The sequence below is a fragment of the Pagrus major genome, chromosome 8 (assembly GCF_040436345.1).
Source record: "Pagrus major chromosome 8, Pma_NU_1.0".
Taxonomy (NCBI): domain Eukaryota; kingdom Metazoa; phylum Chordata; class Actinopteri; order Spariformes; family Sparidae; genus Pagrus; species Pagrus major.
Genome location: NC_133222.1, coordinates 21682628 through 21700312, shown reverse-complemented (window position 1 = coordinate 21700312; position 17685 = coordinate 21682628). Strand labels below are relative to the sequence as shown.

Below are 17685 nucleotides of genomic sequence, written 5' to 3'. Positions count from 1 at the left end.
TTCTCAGTTTTCATTCAGAGTGCATACAATTCAAAGTAAACTGAGTTTGCAAAAAGACTGTTGAACGGAACAGCGTGTTATCTGAGCTCGACAGGTCAGGTCTGAGACTGTCGCTGAAGGCGCACAGTTTGACAGTCATGGAAGTAACGTTACGCAGCAGCGGGGCGGCTAAACTTTCCCTCTGGCAACATTAACTCTTTCAGCAAATGCCCATAATGGCGTCTGTTTTGGTAAGTAAATCTGTTAACACTTTCAGAAAGGCTAATGAGTAAAAGTGGGTTTACTTTGACAGCTTGCACTGGTGCTAATAGTAGCCGAGTCGGCGAGTTTGCTAGCTGCCTACCTGCTAAGAGGATTTGCTGAGGGGGGCTGTCAAAACACAGCTTGGGTCCTCTCTATTAATTCATTACAACATAATAGACTTGCTTATTAGTAAAAATCGACTTTAAATTCTTGTAGCTCAGTGTAATGCCTCTTTAATGCATTTCCTAAACACACTTGTTGGTCTGCTCGGGCAGGCAGTGTCTCATTCTGAAGTTCCTGCTCAGCCCTCCACCACAACAAACACAAGCTTTCCTCAGACCAGACTTAAGTCTAAACAGATATTACACAGCAGTTTTTTTAAAGGGGCACTATGTAGTACAAATTCAGAATGGTTTTTTCTATAAATGAATAAACAAGCTGTTCTCAGAGGAAAATAAGGTCCCAGAATACTGTTTACACTGTTTGTCTATACACAAATATAAACAAAGTAAAACAGTATGAAATTGTGTTGTCCTTTAAGGTCAGTTTGTTTAGGCATAAACAAATCATTCAATGAAAATATTTCTCTTCTGGTTAAAATTACTTCCTTTTTCCACCTTTAAGTGTTTACTCAACAGTTCTCTGCCAGTGCTCATCATGCTTCAGACAGAAAATGTAAAGTCAGTTTAACATGGTGGATGGTGGAAGTAGACATAAGTGTAGTCTCAATAGTCAGAGGAAAAGTTTTTGTTTCATTACTGTGCTATCCAAGGGAAGACCTGACTTTTCATTTTGTTGTTGCGACCTTTCCTTGCAGGAGGATCCAACCCTTGAGAGACACTTCAAGGGGCATAAAGATGCTGTCACCTGTACAGACTTCAGCCCAAACCGCAAACAACTGGGTAATTTCTGCTGACAGTAAAAGCTTTGCCAATTTAAAGATGCTATTCAGGTGTTCTATCTGCAGGCAGTTGCCTGTAATCATATGCCATGCTTTTGGCTCACAGAAGGGATGAAATAATGGATTAGCATCACTGATGAAACATTTATTTTCTCACTTGGAACAGTTGACTTGATATACAATTATGTAATATAGTAATCATGACAGTATTATATAGTAAAACAATCAGTATGAGACCCTTTGCAATAACCATGCAACTTTACATTGCAAGCTACATGTAAGTGGCTTGTAAATGGTGCTTCATTGTCAACCTACTGCAACAGACCTACAGTAGCAAGCACTGACTGACAATAATCAGGTTAGCTTTATGAAGTTTAAGATTTTCTGACATTTTACCTCCAACTGATCTATTAGTTAGTTTTTTCCTAGAATGGTCATCTCGTTTTCTGTCATAGCGATGTATTCTCTCTGTACTTTGATGGTGTATAATGTTCTCGACAAACACATTGATCTTTGCTGAAGTTTAACCAGAGACTGTTTTAGGAAAGTCTCTTTTATTACAAAGCTGACCTACCAGAATGCTTGTGCTCGGATTAGACTCTTCTGTCATATGAGACACAATTAAACGTTGACAATACATACTGAGCTCACTGTATTCACAGTAATAACCTCTCCCTCTAGCCTCAGGGTCTGTGGATAAGACCCTGATGATCTGGAATCTGGCTCCAAAGGCGAGAGCTTTCCGTTTTGTTGGCCACCAAGACGCCATCACTGGGCTGCAGTTCTCCCCCTCTGGTAACCTGGTGGCCACTTCATCCAAAGACAGAACTGTCAGACTGTGGACACCTTCCATGTAAGCTCAAGTCATTTTTCCTTTAATCAGGAGCTTTTTATTTGAGTAGGGTAAGTGGACTGTAATATGAAATGTAAAACAAATGATCTTGTGCACAGTTGAGTGAGTCACATTCTGAAAATTTGACTGTAACACAGTTAACTGGCAAGAAAGTCACACATACCCTGAAAGCTGAGGCTGCATGGCATGTATGAGTTGGAGAGGCTGGGTTTTAAATCAGTTGTTTTTGTTATGTATCTATGTACTGTAGAAAGGCAGAGTCTACAGTGTTCAAAGCCCACACGGCCGCTGTACGCAGTGTTGCCTTCTCCCATGATGGCCAAAGACTGGTGACAGCCTCTGACGACAAGTCTGTCAAAGTGTGGAGTGTTCAACGGCAGTGCTTCGTCAACTCTCTCAGCCAGCACACTAACTGGGTGCGCTGTGCCAGGTATGTAGCAGCACCACATCCTCAGTAACATCTTCTGTTGTAGTGTTTGTGTGTGTATCTTATAGGTTACCTGAAAGTAGCTTTAGCTCTTGGTCACTTTTTGATATTAAGTTTTGCACTGCTTGCCAAGAATTGTCCAAGAACAAACTGAATTATAGAACTTGATGACTTTTTTACAAACCAAAATATTAGTTCTATACTTTTTAAAATGTTTTTATACACATTTGGCTCTCGATTGTTCTCAGTACCTTTTAAATGTTTTGAATGAGGCGATATGTGAAATTGATGATGGACCAGTAGATTGTCTACAATGTGTGTGTAACCTTATGAGTTTGAAGCAGGGAAATGCTGAAAAAAAGTTAATTTGCTCTCACTTTGTATAACGAGCATTTTTTGTCTTTTCCTCATGGCAGGTTTTCTCCGGATGGGCGGCTGATAGCTTCCTGTGGAGATGATCGCACTGTCCGGCTCTGGGACACATCCACCAAACACTGCATCAACTGCTTCACTGATTATGGAGGGTAAGTTTTAAAACAATCTGGCTTTGTGAACTGATATTCTTCTTAGCTTTAATTTACTTTGAGCCACTTAATTAAGTTTTTTTCATGAGGGTGTGTGTATTTGTAATTGGCACAATCTCTGGACATATTTTTTTTTCCTTTTGTAATGCAGGAAAGACCCAATACATTTCCTAACATTTACCGTCATATTTATCTATGTGGACCAAAACCTCACTGAAATAATTATAATTTTTAAAAAAGCTTAAAAAAACTGATGTACAAGCTAAATAAATGTTTAGTTTAGGCACTGCTTTGTCTCTTCTATACATGGCATCATTGCGAATTATTGACACACCGGACTGTTAAACTGTTGCAGGTCAGCGACTCCACTGAGTGTTTTTGTTTTTCCAGATCAGAAACGTTTGTTGATTTTAACCCAAGCGGCACCTGTATAGCATCCTCAGGAGCTGACAGTTCACTTAAAATCTGGGATCTACGAACCAACAAGCTGATTCAGCATTATCAAGGTATGTCAAAATGTCAAAGCTATAATAATGCCGAATATCCAGTAGAATTATCCTCACTAATGTCTCTAAAATGTCACAGACTGTAATTGTGTTCCCAGTTTGTCAGCTAAGGAGTTGGCTAACCCATTATCCTGCAGCGGTTCTTTATGCAAATTTCTATTGATGTGTTTTTGTGTTGCCTGACTTAATTTTGTGTCTTTGGTTTCAGTCCACAGAGCAGGAATCAACAGCTTTTCCTTCCATCCATCCAACAACTACCTGATCAGTGGCTCCAGTGACAGCACTGTTAAGATCTTGGACCTGCTGGAGGGACGCCTCATCTACACCCTCCATGGACACAAGGTGAGGCTACAGAACAGCTCAGATCACTCACAGACAGCAGACCAAGAGAAAACACCATCAAGGATTTTTGTCCTCAATAGTGTCTGTCATGGCAAGGTTTTCTTTATTCACTTACATTCCTTTCTTTGTTTTTTAGGGCGCTGTAATCACAGTAGCCTTTTCTAGGGCTGGAGATCTCTTTGCCTCGGGGGGAGCTGATGGTCAGGTTGGTGTTTCATATTTATAAAATGACCCCCATTCTCTCAATAGCTTGTAATTTCAAGGTTATACTTTTAGTTTTTGTAGTAGAAAGCCTGAAGGGAACTTGGGTCATTAAAGTTGTGCTGGTCCCTCGTTTCCCCAGGTGCTGATGTGGAGGACAAACTTTGACACCAAATCCTACCAGGACGTCCTGCAAAAACACAGCCGGAGGTCCACCCCTGATCCCCCACCACACGTGACTGACATCCACCCCAGAGGACCCCACCTTCATCACCCGCAGCCCACAGCCATTCAGGTCACTTTAGTTTTGCCCTCAAATATAAATTATTTTTAGTAAGTTAGTCAAGCCTGTGCTGACTTTTGTAACTGGTGTATTTTAAGAAAAACCACATCATCATCAACATCATCTAACATACAAACTAAAATGAAAAACTATGACTGGGCAAGAGCAGGAATAAAATCAAGATATATTCATGGAAGAAGTATCTAGTGAAAGCAACCCAGTTCACAGTTGCTGTCAACACATAACATCTATGAGTTCCTAAAAAAATACAGGTGAGAAATCAAGAGATGTATCGACTTTTCTTTCTTTCCACAGATCAGTCCGACAGTGGCAGATACTCAGTCCAGTGATCCACATGTCATAGAGTTAGGCGAAGCTGTTCACAGCACCACGGTAAGCTGGTATATATAAGTCTACAGTAGAATAGGCACAAGAAGGCAAGCCACATCCCAAATCACACTTATTTATTCATGTTACTCCACTGGAAAAATCCAAAGATTTTAGACTGAATGGCAAAAGGAAAAAAAGTCCCTCCAAGAGGATATGAGTGCAAAGCAAATAACTTGGAGACCATATAACATTGAAAGTAGTAAAACAAGAGGAATGTTTACTGGAAATCCACATCAAAAAGTGAGATATGCGTAAATGACGCATAAGCATCCAGTCCATTCAATCCACAATGACTCCAAAATTGTTTTAAAGTAGGCACCGTGTGGACAAAACAGGGAAAAAAGCTGTCTTTAATTATTGATTCATTGATTTTATTTTCCCGCCCACCATTTCTCTATACGCCTACACTGAAACTGGAAAGCTCATGGTAAAACTTTGGGCCTTGATTCTTCAAATAGATACGGTTAACATAGTTAGATAGTTCTTACCATTAAACACAGTGGAAGATTTGTGTGATTTATACAGCTGTATGTAGAGGCTACTGTTAACAAAGCACTTGCCAAAAAAAAAAAAAAGACTTGGAGAGTAAAAAATGCTTGGGGTCTCAAAGTCACACAGCTATGTCACAGATCTGTGTGGATTCCTACATTTGGTAAATTTGAAGCAGATCTGTCACGTGAGTTGTGTATCCAGCTGATAACTAGCTGATACTCACCAAATACCAGCATTGCTGCTTTCTAATGGCTGAAATGAAAAGTTTATGCCTGTGAAAAATACTCATTACTGTTGATTGGACACGTCAACAGATTCATGGTTGTGTATATTTATGGTAATGTTTGATGACCACCAGGTGGCAGTGCAGACCAGTCATTAGTCTTTCCATCCTACTGCAGCACTCACATCTGCCTCAGAGGAAAACATCCCATTCACTTATCAGATTCAGTGATGCCAGCAGAGAGCAACCCTCTGTCTTTGCTAACAAGAGATCTGTCTAGCATCATTCAGAATCACACTACTGCTGTAATCCTCAAATTCTGTACGTGCACACATCAGAGCTACTGAACACGGCTACAATTCAGTGATTTCATTGATAAAATACTGGATTTAGTCTAATTAAAAAAATTTGGATGTAGCATAAATAAAAATTCAAGCTGCATTATAGTTCAGTTCTGTAACCCTGTTCAACATCTTTCCTTAAATCAGCCTTATGTATCTATTTTTCATTTTTTTCAGATTCAGCTGTATAAAAATATGACGTGTTAGACTTTCAAATGAAGCAATGGGCTTTTGTTGACCTGTATAATTTTGATTTTGTCAGCATTGCCAACACAACCACATGTGGCTACCGAACCGCTCTGTTAGGGCAGCAGTGGGATATTGTTTTTGCTTCAGGACACTACGCATTTATTCCTCCAACTTTTTCAGCTTCTGCATTTTTAATTTTTTTTTACCCAAGAACCTTGTGAATGCCACGCTGTCTTTTGTAGATCATCTCTTTCTGTAGTTTTTATTGTTGCCAAGGGCCCATCTGGGGCGGCTTGGCAGTGACCTGGCCTTGAACTTGAGTAGCAAGTTCACATCATGTTGCAAGGTAAAATCCTGTATGTGAATTAGTGCTATCCGCTTAGTCCACAAATGCTGATCCTGGATAAATGGTTAGACGCATGAGATTGATGTAGGTGGGTCTTAATGCACACATTTAATGAATATTAGGAAAACAGCATGCGAGAGGACGACTTGTTTAGATGTAAGGCTATCCACTGCCACATTAAAAAACAGAGAGTGCTAGATCAGTAAATTGCTCATGGATGTGCTTACCTACACTACAGTTTTCTGTGTATCTCTACCAGAATAGTTCACTGGCAAGAAATGTAGTTTCTAGGCTGGTAACTCATAAAATGCCTGAATCCTAGTTCCTAAATATGCATTCATCACAACATTTGACAGTTAACATGCTACAGGTTGCTATTGTGATCTCTGAATGATGGCAGTATGATCAGCTTCCTGTCTTCCTTCACACAGCATCCCGGAGAGGTTACAAATAATTACTGCCCCCTACTGTTGTAAAAAAATATTACAGTGCATTTTTTTGATACTGATAAGTCTGAGGATTACAGAATAAGGACAGCTAATACAGACTCCTCTATATGTTTTGCCTATTCTGGTGCTTTTTCCAATCCGTCATGATTTAGTGACGTGAACTGCCTTTAAATATTAAGACATGAACAAATTGTAATGTGGCTCTCATTGTAGCCAGCCATCACTCACACAGAATGCTTGAAACCTCCATCCATATGCACGGTACACCTAAAACAAACATAACCGTAAATCATAAAGCAAAAATGTCTTAATAAATACAACATTATCAGTTCAAGTGTATATATACTGAATGCAACCTTTAATGATTCATAGTAATATTTATATTTATACCATGACAAATGTGCTCATGTTTATATATTCATAAGCAGATTGATGTGAGTTGGGGCATGTTTTCTTTTTGGATATGGAAATCATTTCTAAAGTGACATGGTGCACATAATTTTCCTTCAGGGCTGTGACTTTTTTGAAACTAAAAGTCAAGTAGTATGAAGGTCTTTTGAGTTGAGGGGCTGATATGAAAAGATGTTGTTTTTATTTACGATTTTCATTTTTATGGGCATTGCTACAAACTAGGAAAAAAACGTCTCCTTATCCCCTGTTAAACCCCAGAAGAAGGAACATGAAAAACTCAGTCTCCATGAATTATAGCTCCTATTGCAGCAGTAGTTGTAATTTTTCTTCAGTGTGCTGCCCTACTTGTCTTAGCGTCTCCTTCTCTGCCGTTGGCTGCTGTGTGGGAGGAAAGACATGAATGGACCAAGCCAAGTGGAAGTCATTTAGAGTCAGGATGGCCAAGTCAGATAAGTGTTTTTTGTTCAAGACCGCAGTAAACACACAACTGCAGAACAGCCATTTATGACTTGAAATGCTCTGATGTTAACATGGAACTGTGTTGATGAATGGGAAGAGGAAGGGACTAGCTTTAACTAGCTTGGAGTATCAGATGGATGGGTAAATCTAGAGACAGTGTAAAGTAAAAATCCACAAAATATGTATTTTAATGCATGCTTCTTGCTGTTTATACTCATTTCATGAAGGTTTTTTCATTTGTATGCAAATGTTATGCCAGTCTAAACGGCAAACATAAATGTGTCTGGTAGCTCTCTTTTAGAAGAAGTTGTCTGGCATAAAGGAAGTGTCCACTTATTATAAAGGAGATTCAATCAAGCCAAGACAATTTTATTTATATAGCCCAGAATTACAAATCACAATTTGCCATGAAGGGCTTTACAATCTGTACAGCATATGACATCCTCTGTCCTTAAACCCTCAGATTCAGATTCAGATTCAGATAAGGAACACCCCCCAAAAATCCTTCAATAAGTAGTTACTCTGCACTGAAACCCTGCAGTATTAAGCAGTTAATATCTTAGATGAGGACAAATTAGAAGCTGGGAGAAATTTGCAAATGACGACAAAACGTTAGTGTCATTATTAAACATTCTGGCGCTTATTCTGCTGTAGTGTGCATGTAAAATCTCTTAGTTTAGCACCTAAGGCGTGTTTTTTTGGTTGCACTGTTCTACCTGAGTCTGAGAGGATCCTTCTCAGATTTGGCTCCTTCTCTCCCTTGTCCTCTGTGCGTCTCCATCCTCTTTTTCTCCTCCTTCTTCTCAATGTTACTGAAGGAGCTCGTCTTCGCTTCCCTGTACGATTCGCCCGAGCGTGTCTGAATGGAAAAGCCCGTGAGAGATCAGAGAGAGAGAGAGATGGGGAGGAATAGAGATCAGAGAGATGGGGAGAGAGCACAAATCCACGTGCCGGTGCCCTGGCCCTCGGGGGCCCCAACCAGGGAGCAGCAGCCGCAGCAGCCGTGGCTCTAATAATAGACTATCTGGAGTTCTGCCTGCCTGTTTAACTCAGTGACTAACTCACTGCACCCCGGTGTCACACACATTTAATACATAAACATCAGTTTTATCCTTGCCATAAATAGCAAGATGAATACTGGACCCTAACATGCTCTGTCATGGTTAGGGTAAAAGCTAAATGTGTTAAAACTTAAACTGCACACGCACACACACACACACACACACACACACAGCTCCTGACTCATTCATGCACATCCACGCAGCTTGTTTAAGCCTGTGTGTATATAGGTATGTGAGAGCAGTTATATAGTGGATATGTGGATTTGCCGAGTTATGTGTGAGTGTGAACTCGGGGTCTGTTTATGTGTGTACATGAGTCACAGTGTATTGGAGTGTGAATGTGTGTGTGTGAGAGTCATTCCTGTTTAGGACGGTTCAGAGCAGGGAGCCCCCAGTGCTACTCCTCCTGTCAGCTCTGATTCCCATCACTGAGGAACTCTCTCCTCTTCCTCTTCCTCTTCCTCTTCCTCTCTTCTTCCTCTCCCTCTTCCTCTTCCTCTCTTCTTCTTCTCCCTCCTCCTCTTCCTCTTCCTCTCTTCTTCCTCTCCCTCTCCTCTTCCTCTTCCTCTCCCTCTCCTCCGGTGATTTCCTAGTCATTTCCTTCTCCTTCACCGTCTTCCCCTCTGGTCATTTCCTAGTTCTTCCTCCTCCTTCCACTGTTGTTGATGTCCTCAGAGTGCTTTCCCTTCCGCCCTGCATCCGTGTTTCCCCCCATCACCCTAATGGGTCCGTGCGTAGGTGGAAACAGGAGAAGGAAGGGACGGGAGATGCAAATGGCCCAAGGTGGGTGCGTGGGCGGCTGGATGGGGAGGTTCCTGCACTCAGTTCCTGCTACCATTGATGACCTCTGTGTCCTGTATTTAGGGCAATCTCCTCTTATTACGTCTTTTTCTTTAGCTTTTTCTTTTGACTTCAGTGGAGCTAAACTTAAGTCTCTTGGTTCAGACACTGATTTTCTTTTGGGTAGTTGTAGTCTTGGGTGTTTTTCGTGGTGTGAGCAAGGCCATTTAGTCTAAGTGAAGGGAAATCTTAACGCTACAGCACAAAGTCATAGATACATCTACAGCATGGGTTCAAAATCTGGCGGACAGCCTTCTCAGAGGAGTGGAGGCTGTTACAGCAGCATTTTAATGCATGTGGATTTAGAATTACATGTTTAATATTTGATTGTCCATATATTTGTGGCCATGAAGTGTAGTTTGTTTGCCAAGAGACTGAATGGCATCCTTTTTCCTTTTTCCAAAGAAACAACCAACCATCCCGAAACAAATCGACTAACAGCATCTATAATACCCAAACAAACAAACTGAAAATCTGTTGTTGACAAAACAAGATATTTCAGGTTGACCAAACAACTAACCAATTAATTGAGAAAATAATCAACAGATCTGTTGACAATCATAATAATCGATAGTAGCAGCCCTACATAACACAACTCTATTCAGGAAGTTTGTACGGACAGGGAGGTGATGTCAATAATGACGTGATGACATTGATGTGGCATCAGCTGTGGCTCTGTCCCCATCCTCCCTTTCTCTCTCTCTCTGCATTAGCCATTAAGCTCTGCAGCGAGCTAGCGGCACAAGCAGGGCTCAGTGCTTCTGAATGGAGCGTTATCAGCAAACACTACGTCATTACAGAGCTGACGGGCCTGGGGTGGTGACCTCACTCTCCATTGACATTACTGGGCTTTGAAAGACACACTAGTGGCCATATAGTGACGTATCTCATCCACGCCAACAGCCAAAGCTGCTGCCTGTGTGTCCTTGAGCACTAAATTCATGGGTTATGGGGCAGCAAGCCTCAAAAAGAATAACAAAAATTGTAATGTAACTGATTAACTGTATCCTTAGCATAAGTAGTTTGTTGTGCACTTCTTTCAAAACTAAGAGAACAAACTGTGAAATTGATTTTTTTGGTGGTAGTGAAGCAAGTTTGTTTGTTAAAGTGTGTGACTGGACATCTCTCAAAATGTAGAACAGCCTCTCAGCTGCTTGAGTCCCTCCTCTTGTTGAGTGGCAGCAGAGAGTAAGCGACGACATGGAAAGTGTCAAACCCATTGCACTGAGCAGATATCAAGTCATCTGTGAAACACATGAAGAATGGCAAGCGTGAAATGAGGCCAAGCGAGACAGCAGAGTGTGTGTGTGTGTGTGTGAATGGTGTATCTGTCTTTATAAGGACTCAAATGTCCAAATAGGTAGGTTCATATAAATCCTCCAGAGGAAAGCATGTTGCCCGGGTTTTTAAGTGATGTGTGTCTTGCAACTGTTCGGGTTAGTTCAGTTTTAAACACGAGTTTAAAAGAGTCAAAGTCAGGAGTCAGATTGAGGTCTAGTTAATTAATGTTAGATACATAGTGTTGTTGAGAAAGGTTTTTAATAATGCTGCTGATAAATGGTCCTCAAAGCTTTATCTGTGTGTGTGTGTGTGTGTGTGTGTGTGTGTGTGTGTGTGTGTGTGTGTGTGTGCACATGCACATTAAAGAGGTGATTAGATAGCAGAAGGTTAGATTTTGTTACCTATGCCATCTCTCGTGTCCCTGCAGACGTTAGCTGTGACGCCAGTTTGACCAGACAAGGTGTCCTCTACCGACAGGCCTCCTGTCACAGACCTGTGTGTGTGTGTGTGTGTGTGTGTGTGTGTGTTCTTTGCGGTTGTACAGCCTTCCATAGTGTTTGTGTGTGTGTGCGTGGAGTAAATTTACTATGCTCTCCTGCCTGCCTTCATTTTAGTGACTCTATTCATGTACATCCATTAACTGTGAATATTCATTATAAGGCCATGCATGTTTGTGTAATTTCAGTGTGTACTTGTCTACTTTTACACAGACGGCCCCACCCCCACTCCTCTCCAGCTTCCTGTGCAGGGGAAGTACAGGATATTGAATGGCCCGGAGGTTGAGATTTAAGTGCTGTAGAGGAGAACACGAGTGACAAGACACGACGGAAATGAGCTAAAGATAGTAACAGCTCTGGGAGGGGAGGGGGGTTCACTTTCCACCAGGACAAGGGCTCCCAGAGGCTGCATAACACCCTCACACTCACACACATGCCCGCACACAAACACGCACTGTTACACTCAGGCAGACACACTCTGTGTGAAAGCACAATCAGACACATTCATTCATGCTGTATTCTCATACGCTGACTACTACTCACATAGTCACCCTGACATGGCAATGGGATTTAACTTGCTTTAAGTGATTATTTTGATAATAACAGTGACTTTATTTGCTTCATTCAATATGAGTGAATCAGGCGTAGTGTCACACGGAGAATCAACAACCAATTTTGCAGATCTGTGTCTTTTAAACTCTTGGCTTATTGTTTTGGCTACCCAGCATACACATAGGCAACATTCAGACCCAAAAGTGTTTGAGGTGTTTGAGTGTAGTGTTTGAGGCTGTGTCCTGTGCAAATAAGGAGCCAATGCTTTCCAGACACAGTGCAGAGTGGTTTATAATCTACAAGACAAGATTTTACTACTCTGGAAAATGATCATGGCAGCAATCATTTAATCTTTTGTCTTGGCAATTGATTGGCATGATTGACATCAAAATACTACAAAATAAAATACTTGTAACTGAATTAGCAGAGCCACTGTGTTAGCGGTGATTCTTCGATAGTACTGCAGGGATCGGGAAAGGCGTGTCACTAGTTTAAGACACACCTTCAAGCAGGTAGCCCAGTTGTGGTGGAAATGCAAAATCCCGGCCACGCAGAGTCAAACCGAGTAGAGCCAGGCCGGCAGATGTAATGTAAAAACAGCATAATTGGTTTAATCGGCCACAAGCTTGAAGACTGTCAAGATGGACTTGCGAGCTCACATGATCATGTGAACTTTGCATTGTGGCAAAAGTTGAGCCATCAAAAAATAATCGTGGCAGGACTTATTGGAAGACATGTTTTATTGGAGACCTCTGCGCCAGGGTGGCAGATAGGCCAACTGTTTGCCAACAGCCTGCCACGAAACTACATAGTAAGGAAGTAATATGAAAATAATAATAACTCTCTGGAGTTAAAGTCAAAACGAGAGCTAAAAGTTCATATTGGATACAATTCCAGTGGGATGCTCGTGTTGCTGTAATTCTGTTGGATGTGTTAGTAGATTGTTGTTTCTCATACAGCCAGTCTGGTGTGTGAGTTCCTCCTTCTAGTGGGCAGACAGCCCTTAATGCAGCTGTAAGTGTCTGACACCTTGTGTAACTGGAATATTACATGGCGCCTCCTGCCCAGTCGATCGCACCAATGACAGCGGAGTCAAAGCGGAAACCCATCTCGGGACACCGCGGATGTCCCGTAATGCTGTGTTTTGCTGTGAGACTCCCTGCGGCGGCTCCAGTCTCCTTGGCACTAGCATGCAAGTGTTCAAAAACTTGATCTTCCTCATCAAAAATACAACAGGAGGGCAAGCCTTATCACTAATTCAGGAGGATTCTCTCTTCCGATTCCCATACGTCCTTCCCCTCCTCACCTCTCTCACCCTTCCTTTTTCTCCTCTTTCTCTCCTCTTGTAACTCTTTTTCTAAACCTTACACAACACTCACTTGTAGGAAGTGGGTGATTAGTGTTGTGAGTTTTTTCTAGTTCTAGCAAATGTGCTATTTGAATCGTTTTTATGTAATTGAAAATAAAATATCTTTGGGTTTTTGTAATGTTATGAAATAATTAATTGGTTTATAGAAAAAGTGAATACGTAGCACAGAGGTGAGACACTTAGAGGCATGTGACTGGATGATGATATGGTTCTGGTGGGATCTGGAGCAGGATCTGCTTTTAAACTGAAATGCGAACAAGAACAAAATCAGGCCCATGACTCCGAATCAGTATCAGACAATAATTTACTCATATCCAGTCCTATTAAAATACTTCAAGGGTGATTTGGTGTAAAATTCCTGTGATGGGCAAATTCCTATGATGCCATTAAAACGCCTGCTTTCAGGCATGTTCATGTCCATCGCAGTTTTTCTCATTGTAGCACATTACAATTATTTCTGAGCTGCTTACCTCCATTCCACTCTAAGGGCTTCCCTCCCTCCAAATCATCTCCGCCATCCTTCCACATCCGACCAACACTCAGCCCTCTAAATGTGCATTCTCAAGGGTACAGCTGTATCCTCAGGGGCCTCTACCGGGAACATGCTGACAGTCGGTCCGTGTAGGAGACTAAAAATAGCCAGGCAGGTCTATTACAGGTAGCAGGAACACCTGAAAGGCAAATGATGATGTGTTGTGTTTTCAAGCAGGGATGCTTGCTGTTATCCCTGCCCGGAGAAATGGGAGGATGCTGGGATGAGAGACAAAAATAGAACTTGGATAAGAGCAGACATGTTGTTGTCATTTTGCCTGTAAGTTCTTGGCAAAAACAGAAAGAGAAAAAAGAATAGGGCTGCAACTAAAGATTATTTTGTTTACTGATTAATTTAAAGATATTTTTTTTACAATTAATTGAATAATAGTTAAGTCTACAAATTACCAAAAAAACTGAAAAAAATGCTCACCACAATTGCCCAGAGCCCAAAGTGACACCTTCAAATTGCCTATTTTGTCCACTCAACATCCCAGACACAAAGACTCTTCATCATAAATGACAAAGAAAAGCTGCAAATACTTATCTTTGAAAAGCTGAACCAACAAATGTTTGACATTTTTGCTTGAGAAATGACTAAAATGATCAATCAATTATAGCTAAATCATCATAGATATAATAGATTAAGTGACAAATCGTTGCAAAAGTTTATTTTTTAATGTTTTCCAGCTTGCTTGAATCTGTTTTCTCCTTTGGGCTTTGAGTTTGTAAATGTCCCTCTCTATTTGCCTTTCTATTCTCTAGTTGTAAGCCCCAGTAAGGTTTAAACTAATAGGAAATACAAAATATTTTCATTTGTATTTATTGTCTCTACCTGTCACATTTAAGCTACAAAGTGTAACATTCTGGAGAATGATAGTCGATTTCTGAGTCTCATCCCCATAAATAAAAAAAACACCCTTTGTGTGTTGACATGACTTTGCCTACTGCCACCCCTTCAAGTCTGCCAAAAAAGGCAAATTTCTTACATGATGTTGTGGGATTTCCATATTTGCCATTAGTGCAACAGTAAACTATAAGATGTTTGACATTTAACTGTTCTCTTTTGGCAAAAACACATGATTTGCATCTCTGTTTGTACCACAGCATCAAAACCCACGCTGCCATTTATGGCTGTTTTCCACTGTGTGTTTGTTTCAGTCGCAGTTCCAGTAGGTGATCTATTTAGGAATGATGTTTGTTTGGATAGTTGCACTGAGACTAATGGCCAGTTATAGATCGATTTTAACCAAAAATGTAGTTGATGTTGTTTTAAAGCCGGCCCAGCTCACATATTAAGGTCACATGATTGTATTAACTGCATTTAGGTTTGTCTAATGGTGGTGGACAACTGCAGCTACACCAATATAAAAGTGTGTATGTGTGTGGAAATAACAGGCTACCTTAATATCTGGCAGTGTTGCTCGCTGATGCTATTTTCTCCCTGAGTGGAGGCAGAGAGGATGTGGCCCGGTGAACTGCGTAGGCAGATCAGACGCCTCATGGCTGTGTTGCCGGCCAGGCTTATTTCTGTACAGCTCATCCAGGCTCGCAGAAAAACAAGTTATTGATTTTCCAGAACATTTTTTTAATGTGTTTTCTTTTTTCCTCCGATTGAAAGGCATCTACCTGCAGACCTTGACTGACTGGCTGAAGGTTAGCTAAGACAGAACTTTACTTTTTGTGGTCTCCGTATGTTTAGGAATCGATTTTTCAATGCCATTTTTAGCTGGCTTGTGGGTTGACAACTGTTGTGTCTGTTTGCTGTACAGTATAAGATGTAGCACTGGCTCCTTTTTCTCTTAATCTGTGCTCTTCTATAGATTATACTGCCAGGGTTAGGTATACGAAACCGTCAAACCATATTTTGTAATCAAGAATGTGCTTGAGCATTTTAGTCTGACTCTACAAGTATCCATACATGTGTCTTCTTTGCACACGTGTGTATGTGCTTCACTCTGTATGTGTGAAATCCTTGTACACACGTGTGTCTGTGACAGGAGGATTACTGGGAAAGGGCTAGGAAAACAAATTCATTTCCTGTGAGTTGAGAAAGCCACGGGGTCACGATTTCTCTCCGGAGGTGCAGCTGTAACCCAGCACTGCTCAGTCCCAGGTTAAACCCCACCTCCTCTTGCTGCTTCCCCCCTCCTGTTAAGCTCATAGTCCACCTGTTAGGAAGTCATTCATCTCTCTGTTCCCTGGAGAGGGATAACTGGATCCCCCACCTCTGACCACAGCCGCACTGATGGATGGCTTTAATGGGCTTTTATTGTTTGATGTATCCACTCACTTCCTCTTTCTTTTCCAAATCTAATCTGCTCTCTGTATATCTCTTTACTCTATCTGCTCATGACTTACCTTTTAACTTGATTTTCTCTTTTGTGTATATGTTCCCATTTCCGTTTCATATATGCAGCATTACAGTGGGAGATAGTTCTGTTGCAGAGATAAATAGGACTTTAGCTTTTAGTTCAAGGATGGCCTCTGACCTATAGGGCATTCAACAACCCCCCCTAGTCTTAAATCTCCTCTAAGCATGTTTTTCCATTTTTCTGACTGTAATCCAATCACATAAAGTCAAAGAGCAGGAAATTCTTTGATCAGCCGCAAAATAAGTCCCTACATAAAGAAGTCCTTGAATTGGGGGTGCTCTCAAATAATCCAGACTACAGAATAAACCAGTGTTGGGAAGAAAAAGACAATCACTGACTAGTGATGTGAATCTTCACTGGCCTCACAATTCAAATGTATTATGATTCACCTCGTTGATTTGATTGCACAACAATTCTGGATGCATCGTGATGCATCTCAATAATAACCAGTTAGTACAAGCCGTTAGATTAATCTAAACTCCCTTTTTATACAGAAAGTCCTTTTCAAAAGTCAGACTACAACAGTCTCTAATGTTAAAATCTGTATCTTTTCAATGTCATTATCTGTGTGACCCACCACAGTAAATAAACATTAAAAAAAAGAAAATGTAAATCCTTCTGCAGTGCATTACAAGTGTGCTGTAATCTGCAACAATGAGGTTTACTTATTATATTCTTACTGTAAGACCACTGCACTGGCACGAGGGGGTGTCTGCTGCAGTGGTCTCCAGCTGGAAACGCAGGGTTGTTCAGCAATGACAAGGATCCTATATCGACTTTTGCTGGAGTGCAGTCCTACAAGCACATGTTGCTGGGTCGACTTTATGGTCGGTTGTAAACGCAGGCTAACATTACCTGTGAATTTACAACACATAGGTCAGCTCATGTATCATTTTCCTTATAAAATTGCTGAGGATTTTAACACAGTAGCCACTGTGCACACGGCTTAACATTATTTGGCTCTTTGTTTCAGTTTTTTTTTATTGATTTTTGATCTTTTGAGAAGCCTTTGTCTTAATCAGACTTATCCTGTGAAGAAATGCGTTTTTTTTGCCAAAAGCGTGATTTTGGTGCCCATATAAAATGTTATATTGATTCAGAATACTAACAGCTTTTGTTGCATTACTATTGTTTTTTGTTTGATTGTTTGTCAAGGTTCAGATTTAACATACTTTGTTTAAATACGCTTAAGTGGTTTGTGGTGGCCGTGAGCCCGGTATGTGTGGGAACATGAGAAAGGTTAGGTCGCTAGCATAGTCTGAGAGGGGGATCAGGGCTAGCCTTGAGCTCGCATTGTCTTACAGTGGGACAATTAGCAATTAGCAGTGGGGTTATTCTGAATGGCAAATGAGTTTCCCACAGGTGCTTTGCAGTCCTTTTGGTATTAGTGTAAGTGCTAAAGCTGATTAGCGGGCATTTGTGCAGCAATGCAGCTCAGTCTAATCTCCCTTATGGACGCTCCCCTGTTTTGGCAATTTCCTTTGAGAGCCGCCACCTTTGAAATTGTTGTTTTAATATTTGTATGAAGATGTTGGTGGTTTAATGTATTATGTACTTTCTTTAGTAACGGTGCATATTCAGGGCCATTCCAATGTTTTG

At 41.0% G+C, this 17685-nt stretch overlaps 1 protein-coding gene across 1 annotated transcript in view; it reads left to right on the top strand.

Moving 5' to 3' along the window:
* The first annotated feature begins 1 nt into the window (after window position 1).
* poc1b (POC1 centriolar protein B) overlaps window positions 2-17685 on the top strand; it is a 45489-nt gene continuing 27805 nt past the window's right edge. The window contains exons 1-10 of the mRNA XM_073472231.1: window positions 2-230; window positions 1061-1145; window positions 1826-1997; window positions 2248-2427; window positions 2841-2948; window positions 3339-3454; window positions 3663-3796; window positions 3933-4001; window positions 4140-4292; window positions 4596-4673. Coding sequence (XP_073328332.1) covers window positions 207-230; window positions 1061-1145; window positions 1826-1997; window positions 2248-2427; window positions 2841-2948; window positions 3339-3454; window positions 3663-3796; window positions 3933-4001; window positions 4140-4292; window positions 4596-4673 — 1119 coding nt within the window. The 5' untranslated portion in view covers window positions 2-206. The remainder of the gene's footprint in view (window positions 231-1060; window positions 1146-1825; window positions 1998-2247; window positions 2428-2840; window positions 2949-3338; window positions 3455-3662; window positions 3797-3932; window positions 4002-4139; window positions 4293-4595; window positions 4674-17685) is intronic.